General features: G+C 39.6%; 1 protein-coding gene across 1 annotated transcript in view; it reads left to right on the top strand.

Moving 5' to 3' along the window:
- Positions 1-12,427, top strand: part of ATP8A2 (ATPase phospholipid transporting 8A2) — a 326,264-nt gene that overhangs the window by 45,021 nt on the left and 268,816 nt on the right. Inside the window, exons 3-5 of the mRNA XM_054050686.1 lie at positions 9,528-9,627; positions 10,211-10,309; positions 11,142-11,187. Of these exons, the coding sequence (XP_053906661.1) occupies positions 9,528-9,627; positions 10,211-10,309; positions 11,142-11,187 (245 nt within the window). The remainder of the gene's footprint in view (positions 1-9,527; positions 9,628-10,210; positions 10,310-11,141; positions 11,188-12,427) is intronic.

Below are 12,427 nucleotides of genomic sequence, written 5' to 3'. Positions count from 1 at the left end.
TTTGTTTTTCACTTTTAGACTGTACAGGGTCGTGAAACTCGAGGAAACTGGTGAGAATGAATTTCTTGTTTCATAAGGCAGAAACACCATCCTGGGAACTTAGCACTGAATACTGTAACAAGGCTTCTAGCAGTACCATGAGTCTCTTGCTAAACAGGCTGTTGTTTATCTGTGGTCCCAGACTGTCCTGTCAGCATCTGCAGGATGCTTGCTGGTGACGAAATAGTAGGCATAGTCTGAGTTCTTTTTTTCAATGAAGGTTTAGGTTGCGTTAAATTAAGCAAACAGTATTGATTCCCGGTATATTGTTTTCTTTGCTTGTAAATAGGCACTGTAGAAGCCACTTGGCCTTTAGAGGTGTTAATGCTTTCTGAATGTGTGGTGAGGTTCTCACTGGTGCTTACTGAGTCACTGCAGCTGAAATAGGAGTTGCTGGTAATTACTAGCCAATTACTATTGACCCTTGTAACATGAACATCCCAAGTAGCGTTTACTATGACCTGTTGCTGAAAATGTGAATGGTAGTCTGCTATGTGCAAGTGCATCTATCCATACTTCATGCTGCAGATCAGCATTCCCCTTGCACTAAAATCTACCTTTGTTCTTTAAGTAGAAATACACTTACTTGTGTTCGGTTTGTTCTTGACAGAGTTCAGATGCTGTAACGATTTGTACTAGTGTTTGTGTTGCATTTGGAAGTCTCTTGTGTTGTCATATGAATGGACTGCAGAGAAGCATTTTATGATCCTTCATAGAAAGGTTGTATTATTGTATTCTGAATACAGTACAAGTCTAATCACATATAAAGCTAATCCTCTAACTCTCTTTTTTCAGTTCAAGGTACATACTGGTTTTGGTTGAAAGAAATACTTAATAATGTTATATACTTCTCATAAATAAGCAAACCCCTAATTTTCCTGCAGTGCGGCTGTTGCTGATACTGTAATCTATCACAATGAAAAGGCTCAGGTACAACTATAGAAGAATTCTTCTAGCCATTAAAACTCGCTAGAAGTAACTGGTAGTTACTCCAGACACTGGAGCCAAAGTTGAAATGCAGTCTGACTTCGTGCAAACACAGCTACACGTATATAAATACCGGCCAATATTCAGCAGTGTGCATTCCCTTGTGACTGCATTTCTGCATATTCCTCCACCGTTGGTGGTCTCTGTCTTGGAAAACATGAACAGGAGAAAGGCTAACTACACACAGAATCACCAAAGCCATTCAAAACAAAGATAGCGTCAAAGCAAGTGTCTTTCAGGACTTGGAGATGGAGTGTACGGTACATCACACTTTCTGAAGTCTCTTGCTGTTTACAGTTGTGTATAGCTGTCTGTTCAGTGCTGCAGACCTCACTGACTGCTGGTGGTCTGAAGAAAAAGATAGAGGAGTAAGTCTCTGAAGCTGATCTAGAGTAGAGTTCAAACTCTTAAGTGCTTTCCATAAAGTTTCTCTAGATGGAAGGTATCTTCGGTTTTGAGAGAAAGGCAAGTATATATTTATGTCTACAACCCTCTCTTTGTCATGGAATCATAGAATGTTTTGTGTTGGAAGGGACATTAAAGGTAACCTAATTCCAACCCTCCCTGCCATGGGGAGAGTCACATCCTGCTAGATCAGGCTGTTCAAGGCCCCATCCAACCTGGCTTTGAACACTTCTAAGGATGGGGAATCCACAACTTCCCTGGGTAACCTGTGCCAGTGCCTCACCACTCTCATTGTGAAGAATTTCGTCCTAATGTCTAGTCCAAATCTTCCCCTTTCTGATTTATAGCCATTTCCCCTAGTCCTATTGCTACATACCTTGGTAAACACTCCCTCACCAGCTTTCCTGTAGCCCCTTTTCAGTACTGGAAGGCTGCTGTAAGGTTTCCTCAGAGCCTTCTCTTCTCTAGGCTGAACAACCTCAACTCTCTCATCCTGCCCTCGTATGGGAGGTGCTTCAGCTTTCTGATTATCTTTGTGGCCCTCCTCTGGAACTGGTCCAACAGTTCCATATCCTCCTTGTGTTGGGGATTCCATAACTGGACACAAAACTCCAAGTGGGGTCTCACAAGAGGGGGGATAGAGGGGTGGAATCCCCTCCCTCGACCTGCTTGCCACTATTCTTTTGACTCAGCCCAGGATATGGTTGGCCTTCTGGGCTGCAAGCGCTCATTGCTGGCTTGTGTTGACCTTCTCATCAACCTGCACCCCCAGGTCCTTCTCTGCACGGCTGCTCTCAATCACATCATCTGCCATCCTGTATTGAAATTGGGGATTGCCCCGACTCAGGTGTAGGACCTTGCACTTGGCTTTGTTAAACCTTATCAGATTCTCACAGGCCAACTTCTCCAGGTTGTCTGTGTCCCTCTGGATGATTTCCCATCCTTCCAGTGTGGCAACTGCACCACTCAGCTTGGTATCATCTGCAGTCTTGCTGAGGGTGCACTCAATCTCACTGTCTATATCATTGATGAAAATATTAAGCAGCTCTGCTCCCAGTACAGACTATTTAGAGAAAAGGATGTTGTGGGGGCCTGAGTCAAAGGCTTTACGGAAGTCCAGATCACATCTGTTAATTTTCCTGTGTCCACTGCTGTGGTTACTCCATCATAGAAAGCCACTAGGTTGGTCAGGGAGGACTTGCCCCTGGTGAAGCCATGCTGGCTGTGACTAATCACGTCCCTGTCCTCCGTGTGCTTTAGCATAGCTTCTAGAGGGATCTGTTCCATGATCTCCCCAGGCACAGAGGTGAGGCTGACAGGTCAGTAGTTCTCAGGGTGGTCTTTTCTACCCTTTTTAAAAATGGGCACAGTGTTACCCTTCTTCCAGTCACCAGGGACTTCTGATTGCCATAACTCTTCAAATATCATGGAGAGTGACTTGGCAATCATCTCAGCCGGTCCCTTCAGGACTCTGGGATGCATGTCATCAGGTTCTATAAACTTTTTTATGTTCAAGTTCCTCAGGTGGTCACAAACCTGATCCTCCTCTACAGTGGGAAGGGCTTTAACCCCCTGGTCTCCATCTTGTTGTCCATTGACCCAGGAGTGGTGAGGAGAGTGGTTGTCAGTGAAGACTGAAACAAAAAAGTTGAGTATCTCAACCGCCTCCTTGTCTGTTGATATGAGGACACCATTTTTGTCCGTCAGTGGGGGTATGCTTTCTTTAACCTTCATCTTTTGATTGACATACCTGTAGAAGGCAGAACAATAGCTGCCTAAGTTGTGGTGACACTTGGAATTAAATAATGGCTTTAAAACTGAAGTTAGCTAGCTGTCTAAAAGCTGGAGCGTTAAGTGACTTGTTTTGATATTCTTTTCGGTTGTCTTCATGTCAATGCTGTGTGTTCAAAGCCTGCTTTGGGTTTGCACAGTAACTAAATGTGGTACAAAGCTTCTTTTTTTTTAGATAGTACTATTTCTAGGTTAACTGTTCCAATCAGCTCTATTTTATTGAGCTCTACTTGCCAGCGGGGCTACTGAAAAGCAGGAGTATGTTTCTGTAGTGATGACCTGACTATATTGCAGCACGCTGGGACAGTATTGTGCCTACAGAGCTTTCAGTGTTGTTTCTAAGCAGTCTTTGTCTAATGTCTTTGTTACTGAAAAACAGCCAGGAGTCTGTTCCCCATTCTGTATGGAATGCATGAATAGAGAACAAATGGAAAGGCCTTTTCTGTGCATGTTCAGGAAGAGCCTCCAGGGTATGCAATTTGGAAGCAAAAATGCTATCATTTCTATTAAATATGACCATGAGGTCTTGTTTTTAGGTTAAACTGAGCATAAGCTGTTGTGCTAATGCCTGCTCTGTATTAAGACAGCCATGAGCACTACTATAGGAGGCCATTCTAGTGGAAGTAATGCTTGCTTTGGCAACATCAGTTGCATGAATTTTTGCTGTCTTTTCACTGCCTGTGTATGGCAGAAGTCCTGCTGATATTGGAGCAATTTGGCACAAGATACTGTAGGTTAGATGTTCTGAAAAATCCTTAAACGGTTAGGAGTTCATCTTCCTGAACTAGAGAGTGATAAGGCTGTTATGCTTCAGTGGACAATGGGTCATAGTGCGTTTTATTGTACTACTGTATTTACAGTGGTTTGTAGAAAGAGAACAACCAAAAGGAAGCCCTTGAAGACAAGCTTGTTGCTGATGTGGCTTCTTAGGAAGAACAGGTAGCTCAGCCAACCTGGGTTTGCCAGCCTAAACGTTTTGCTCCTGAAATTGAGCTTGTGTGTTAGGGTAGAGAGCAGTACTTGCCAGCAGAAGCAGCAGTAATCAATGAATATTGTGCTTAACACCCTGACTTTTTATTAGATTTTGATGTAATACACAACACTGATTATGTGAATTACTATGAAATAATGATATGAGAATATGCTTGAGGTGTCTGTGCCAGTTTACATTTCCTCTTGTTTTACCTGAGTCATTGACTGCCTAGTGGACATCTCTGCTTATTTTTTTTTAAGTGTTTTTTAATTTGGTTGTGTATGAGGTCTTTTCTTCAAAAAAGCTTCAGTGTCTTGTTACAGCAGACCCAAAGCACTCTGGCCCACAAAAACCCAAGTTCTGGTGGAACTTGACCTGCAGAGAAGTCAGTGGGCTGGCCTTGCCTGTCTTGAGTCTTTTAAACGAGTATGAAACAATCTTTTTCTCCCTGGTTGATATGATTTACGAAAAGAGGGCTCAGATTCCAAGATGTGATCTGTTCCTCATGTTACAAAGGAGGGGAAGAACAAGTCTTCCAAATACACAGTGGTGCCTTTAGTTGCTCCTGGTGGGAGGACATCCTATAGGTGAAGTAATCCTTGCACTAAGAAATTTGTGGAGAAGTGGTGAGGCCCCTGGTAAGAGTTTTTGTAAGTTACTAGGCACTGCAGTTTGAAGCCGCTAGAAGTCTCTTTTGCCAGCGTTCAAATAGATTCGTTGTAATATACTTGGAAGTTCTCAATCACTTTCATTGTCTACGTGGACTATTTAGAATAACAGATTTGCCCTTTTGCAGAATTTTAACCGCTTTGTTGTGACATATTTCAGGGTTGGATGTTTTGGTCTCTAGGGAGATTAATGTCCTTCTGTTGAAGTTATGACATATTTTATCTTTTGACAATATGCGAACTTATATGTGCAAGATGTCGTGGCAGCTAGAGTAAGTGTAGGGGAGTGCAGGAGAAGATGGAAACAAAACAGGCACTTGCACTACGGTTGGTAGTAGCTCCAGAGCTGGCTGACAGATATTCTTATGTGGATCTTAGTCTTGCTCTGGCAGGAGTTAAGCGATGATGTCTTGTAGGATTTGAGTCTTGCACTATTAACTGTCTAAGAGTTAGTATTGTTCCTTTTATATTCCTTTATATAATATATGTCACTCTTTGACCTGAGCTTGGAGTGCGTCTCAAACTGTCTGGAGTATTGAAGTACCTCATAACATTTTCTTATCCGATGGAAGTAGACAGGCTGCATACAGCATAGTGAAACCCTTCCTAGCTGAAGTTTTCCTCTGCAGGAACTATAGTCTTAAGGATTCATGTGACAGAATTTTTGATTAAATTGGGGGCTACATTGGTTCAGGCAGAAATTGTTGTCTGCTACAGTAGACAAACGCTGTGTTTTGTTTTTTTTTTTTTTTAGCAGCTAGTATCCAGTCAACCAATTATCATTGTGTAGGCATGCAGGTAACTGCTCCCCATAAGCCTTCATGATGTGGTTTTTGGGAAAGTTATAAACAGCTGGTTTTTAGGTCTCCGTAGTGAGCTTCATGGTCAAAATAAAACTCCTTCCATACGTGCGAGGAAGTGGATGGTTTTTCACTGTCATATGCATGCAACTGCAAAAAAAAAATTGTTTGTGCCACTCGGATTTGTAACAACCTAGCTAGTATTCTTCATGGCAGCATTGTATGGTGAAATGTTTCTGGGAAAGAGCTTTCTCTGTAGCTGATGTAGTAATTGCTCATGGATTTTTGTGTTAATATAGTTAAATATGACTTGAAATATATGAAGCTTGTTGCTGTGTCTGCTGCAGCAATGGTGACTGACTGGAGATTGCTTATGTTAAGCCACTTCTGTAGTTGAGCGCTGAAGTAGAGCTTCTGAAGCAGATGTCAATGTTGCTATTAAAACAAGTGTTATGTGCCTGCAGGACCTCAGTACACACTCACAATTCCACTGAAGGCAATGTTTGAGCCTTTAATTCCAGTAGATAATCTTGGGATTTTGGTTATATTGTTTTCTCTGGGACTGAGACCATGTGAATCTCCAGGAGGTCATGTTTCTTTATTCTGATTAGCTTGAAGGTGAAGTTAATCAGAGTTGTTAATATAAATTCTCAAGGAAGGAGTGGAAGTGGTGTAGATAGCTGGCTGGAAAAATGTAGAGCTGTATTCAGCTGCTCATTGTCAATGCACAGACACTTCTCAAGAAATTAACCTCTGCCTCTGTTACTGGCAGTCTTTGCCTCTTCACTGAAATTGTTGTCAAGCATTGGAACAGGCTGCCTAGGGAAGTGGTTGAGTCGCAAACCCTGGAGGTACTTAGAAGATGCTTAGCAACATGGTTTAGTGGTGGACTTGACAGTGGTAAGTTGATGGCTGGACTCAGCCTTAAAGGTCTTCTCCAACCTAAACAATTACATCATTCTGTTGTTCAAGGATGATTCAGTGATGAACATTTGACTTTACGTAAAGTTTTGGGGAAATGGGCAAAATGGCAACTATGAGAGTTGTTACATGCAAATTCCACATTAATAAATGGAGGAAATAGATTGAGAAACTACTGTTGATTTTTGCGGTGCACTGTTGGCTAATTTGCATTTGAGTGTTATCAAAACAACTAATTCTTAGCACTTCAATGGCATGGTAGTGAGTTAAAGTATGAACAACAGTAACTTTTTTCAAAACAAACAGTGGTTGTTCAGAAAAATCTCTGCACTGCCCTACTAACAGTTTGGGTGGATTCAGCTGTGCTGGTGTGTGGCCAAACTCTTTTATTAACGTTTTTCTCCTACCTTGCACAGTGGTGTGACTTGAAACATGACTTACCCAAATGAAGTTGCAGATACAGAGTAGACATCTCTTCTAATGTTTGCACACCTGTTTAAACATCAAATTGAGGTAGTTCAGCAAGGTTTGCATAGTTAATAGCTGTTGCTTTGGGAGAAAACCGGTTTGTTTGATTTCCTGCATGTGCTTCACTCCTTCTGCCACAACCTATCCTGTGAGCTGCAAACATGGTGTTCTTGGAGTTGGGTACCAGGCACTTCTTTGGAGATAAGGTGGCTCCGATTTGGGCTGGTCAAAGGGCTGACCTTGGTGGGTATTTTTCTTTTGTGACCAAAATTCTACTATGAACAAGCTTGCCTGCATTTTCCCCCTGTTCAACTGTAGAGTTTAACTTCTTTTTGAGCTCTGATTATTTGCATTCATCTACAATACATCTGTCCATTGGGAGGGAGCATAAAGATATTTTTTAATAAGCATTTTATTTGTCCTTTAGAGAGCTGTACTTAAGAGCCAAATTAGTAAAATACTCTTGCCTAGTTTTGCAGTGTTAGGTAGCTTTTCATAAGTAGCTTTATTTTTGAGTAATATGTACCTTCTTTATATATATGTACACATGATTTCTGTTCTGTCCCTGCATGGTAACAGCTGAATGTGCTCCTTTCTAATTAGAACTGTATCTATTTTCTGTAGGCATCTGTCATGTTACTTAAGCAATGTGTAAAGTGACTTAATCTGTATGAAGCTCATTCAAAAGAGCCTTATTGTGTTGACATGAACACAATCATTACAATAAGAATATTATTTGCACCAGTTTAACTGTAAAGTTGGTAAATGGTAGGATGTTGTTTAATAAATGTTTCATGTTGATTACCATCAGACAAATTCTTGTTTTAATGTAGTCGTAGCAGTGTGGTATCTAACGAATAGTATTCTGATGGAAACATCTGCCAATTTTAGATTTCTAATTAGGCTTGCTTGGGGAATTAACTTACAGGGTAGATCTAAACTATTAATTTGATTAACCCATAGTTTTAAAATCACATGGTATTTCTGAGATACGTATGTTTAATTATATGTTCTATATTATAGGGAGGTTATTACATATGGGACCAGGTAAATGAGGCTTTAAATATAAAAAATACTTGTAGGAAGAAACTAATACCATTTAAAGGATATAATTTCTCTGCCAGCTCTCTTCCAGTCCCTTTTACATCTTGCCTGTGTTGAGGAGTTGCATTATTAGTACTTCAGGAAACAACTTCCTTTCCTTCCTGAAAAGACTAAGTTAGGATTTTTAGTGCCTTGAAAATATAAGCCTTCTTAATGGAAAAAAATGAAACACCACCACCACCAAAAAACCCCAAACTAAACAAAAATCATGCCCTGCCCCCCAAAGATGCCCTCAAACACAAGCAATAGTTCCTGTCACAGGTTGTCTCACTCTTGCAGGGCTTACATTCAGAGCCTGGGGGAAAGCAGCTGAACTACAGCTGCAAGCATTTGACTCTTGAAGATCCAACTAGTACTGATCCCCAGTAGTTGATAGTGAGGGAAGGTGCTGTGCTGATTTTGTGGGGGAAGTAAGGCAGAGTAGCTCTTCTTAAAGTAGTTTTTTTCCTTGTATAATGTAACAGTACGTACTACTAAATAGGCTCAGTCTTGTACAGCTTGGTGCAGGGAAGCTCATCACACTGCAGAACCTGTCCTGAAGGCGTGTAGGTGACTGGATTTTAACTAGTGAGTGCAGGCAGCAGGGACTTGCGTGTGAGTCTTAATCTCTTTTAGTTTGTTTTCTTGTAACTTGACAACATAAGGATGGCTTAGAGCACTCATTTGAAAATTGAATGGTTAAATATTCTTGTAATCTTGGACACCTTTTTCCTGAAGTTGTACTTATGCTCATCAGGGGTTTGATGTGAGGAAGACAAGAGTTTACATAGATTATTGCAACTAGTATAGTATACTTTTCTTTTAAGGTGTAGTATAGTATACTTTTCTTTTAAGGTGGAAGAAATAGTAACATAGTTGCTTGAGGAAAATAACCAGGAAAAATCTGAAAAAGTGTGTATTGTTGTTTTGGAGGATTGCTAGTAACTGAGTGTAGAGTGGTTCTGAGCTGGGAGATAAGGCGTATTAAAAATAGCACTGCAGAACTTGTAGTTTTTCCTGTGTTCAACTCTGCCTTTTCCCCAGCGTTTGTATCCATGTTTTGGTAAGGTGTAAGCACTTGCTTGGAACTGAGGTAGATGGTTCCTGTTCATGGTGCTGAAGTTTGGATGGACGGTAAATTATCTGGTGGTTTAACCAGTAACTAAGGTCCATTTATTAAAATGAGATTGTCAGCCTTCTGGGTCTTTGATACCTCTTTTGTTCTGTGTGGCTTTTCCTCATAACAGAGGCAACATATTTCCTCCATGTTCTATATTTGTCTTCACTATGTGTTCTTTATAACACTGGCTTTTAGAAACCTATTTAAAACTTTTTAGTCATAATGCCTGTATGACTTTCCAATGAAGCACTAAAATATCTTCTGCCTTGCAGCACAGCCAAATACAGTGTGTTGACATTTCTACCTCGATTCCTGTATGAGCAGATAAGAAAAGCTGCAAATGCATTCTTCCTCTTCATTGCCTTACTGCAGGTATTGTTTTATTCGTTTGTCTTGATTATAAAATGAATTTGTAATGCAGTGAAAGTTTCAGTTGTTATGCTTCACTGTAAAGAAATTTAGACAATTGTAATAGTAATATTTATGAGGTATGTACTTTATAATTGAATTTAGTAGGCAACTTAGAGACTTTCCAATGTAGTTGGTAAAATCAAGCTGCTTTTATCCTGAATATGTAAAAGTAAGTAGTGTCACAAAACATGGCACTACTGACCATACTGAGAAAAGCATTTATGGATTCTTGTGAAACTGCTGACTGTTTAGGTAGTCCAGATTAGCACTGCTTCCAGTTGAATTACATCAGTTGAAAGCTTTTCTTGTGAAGAAAGGAAAAACAAAATATCAGGCACATACAACAATTTTATCTTCTTATTCTGTTGTAGTAGTTTCCTCAAACTTGCTGAGAGCCTAGGCTAGTTAGCCCACTGAAACTCTGTCACGTACAAATCTGAAAGCTCTGCTCTCTTCTGAGAACTTTGCATCAAGTTCTAATTTTGCTTGAAACTAATCTTAAATACAAATATAAAATTAATATCTTTTCTCCTTCTGTTCACAGCAAATTCCAGATGTCTCTCCAACAGGAAGATATACCACCTTGGTGCCATTGCTATTTATTTTAACAGTTGCTGGCATCAAAGAAATCATAGAAGACTATGTGAGTATGATTATAGGCAAGTTATGCCAAAGACAGTGTTTAAAAGAAACTTTGAATGCCGTGAAGCTATGCATCTCTGAAGTCTGTTGAGTCATTGTTTGAACAGCAGCCAAATATCTTTTTGACTTTCAAAGCTTTGAACTTGACTGGAATTTCTGTAGCACACTGAGATAAAATAAGCTTTTTCATTATAGATAGCGAGCAAGGAAACAGTAGAAGTCAGGATACTTGTTTCTACCTTTTCCAGTGTGTTTATTCATGCTTTCCTTAGGAAGGCATAGTAGAGTCCTGGTAGAAATGGAGCTTCTTCAATTGGTCTTGAAAATGGGCGAGAGGGCCCATTGCTCTTTAGCACAGAGCAAACTGTTATGGGGAAAATATGCTTTAACTTATTTGGATACTGCTTAAAAAAAGAGCAGAAACTGCTTTGCAAAATTCTGATGAATGAAATAATTTTTAAATTAGTCTAAACGGACAGCACGTTATAATATTTACTGCAGTTGTCATCTAAATATGTTATTTCTTACTGTTTTTCTTGACTTTTTTCTTCCAAAAAACAGTTTTGGATACTTAAGTTTTTTTTTTTGCTATTGATCCAGGATTGAACCTGACTTCCAACATTGTGGACTCTTGGTTTTAAGCTAAATTATTTTTTTGCAAACCATTTGGATTTAGATGGTCTGAGTGACTTTTTTAAAAAAAAAAAAAAGTGATGTAAAGACAAAACCAACCCCACGTATCATCTTGCATTTTCTGTGTTTCCAGCTTTAATGATTTTGGAATCTGTAATGAAGTGTAATGAGGTATAATGAAATGTTTTGTTTCCTTGTAGAAAAGGCATAAGGCAGATAATGCAGTGAATAAAAAGAAAACAATAGGTAAGACTCAATAGTCTAAGTATTTCAAGTGCAAATAGTAAATATGAGTACATTTACTTGTTAAGGATTCTACTGCTTAAACAGTCATGATGGTGGGGAATGCATATCTTTTTCAAGGCTTTTACCTTGTGTTTCTGACTGATGCCGATAGTGTGACACTTGAAGGGGAGGAATTTAAACACTTGCGTAACTTCAGGATTGTCCAAGGTTTAACAGCTCTTGTCTCCTCACAGAAAATAAAACAATTTTCTCCCCTGTCGAACTCTGTTCTGACTGTTTTTAAAATAAAAAACAAACTTCCACAGGGAAAAAAACTCATAAACAAATAACACTCCTCCCCCAAAAGACCAAACCAACCAAAGGAAAGAAAACAACAAATTCTTGAATCATTAGAAGTTGGTATCAAAGAAATTTTAAGTAGCTTTTCCAAATACTGCTCACCTTAAAATATTGATGAGATCTGGGTGTTTTGTGCATATGCTTTCCTGTTGTATCGCTGAAAGAATTTAACATTGCCATCTTCTGAATTCCCGCATATGTTCCTAATGTATTGACACTGCTTGGCACTGAATACCCAAACAAATTATCCTTATCTTAATATACCTTAAGTGAAAACCTATGCAGATGAAGTGTTTATTGATGGTTACCCTCTGGTCAGTCTTTACAGTTACAGCATCTCTGGATTCCTGCGTTGGAGAGCTCCTTTGTTGTGGGGATGGGCAAATGAAGCAGAAAAGACTTGACCTTTGAGTAGAGTCCCTGCTTCTCAAACGCATTTAGTTTAAGTGCCAAGAAGCCGGCGGAACACTGAAAGGAACATGGGGAACTGAATAAACTGCTAGCTCCATGCTTTAGTTAACAGGCATAGTGTTTGCAGGTCTATTTTCAATGAGTTGTTCTTCCTTTGTGCTCAAGAAGTTAAGTTGATCATTGAGATGATGTATTAATGAACATCAAAAAGCATTGCTTTGCCAGTTCCTCATGGCAGCTTCTCTATAAAAGTCTGGAAAGATGTTTCAAGTGCAAGAACAGTATTTATTAGTCATGAGAAACGAGCGATTGGCTGGCTGTAACAGAACAGCCCTTGCAATAGGTAATATGGAAGATTGTCCTTTCAAAGGTCACATAGATATTTCTAATTTGCAATTAGAGAACATGTGCTAACGAGCGTTAAAGGGAAATTTATCACAGTAACTGTGGAGAGATAACCTTAAGGAACGCAAGACTTTCTTATGGAGAT

The sequence above is a fragment of the Cuculus canorus genome, chromosome 1 (assembly GCF_017976375.1).
Source record: "Cuculus canorus isolate bCucCan1 chromosome 1, bCucCan1.pri, whole genome shotgun sequence".
Taxonomy (NCBI): Eukaryota; Metazoa; Chordata; class Aves; order Cuculiformes; family Cuculidae; genus Cuculus; species Cuculus canorus.
This window is presented reverse-complemented; position numbering and strand designations above follow the sequence as displayed.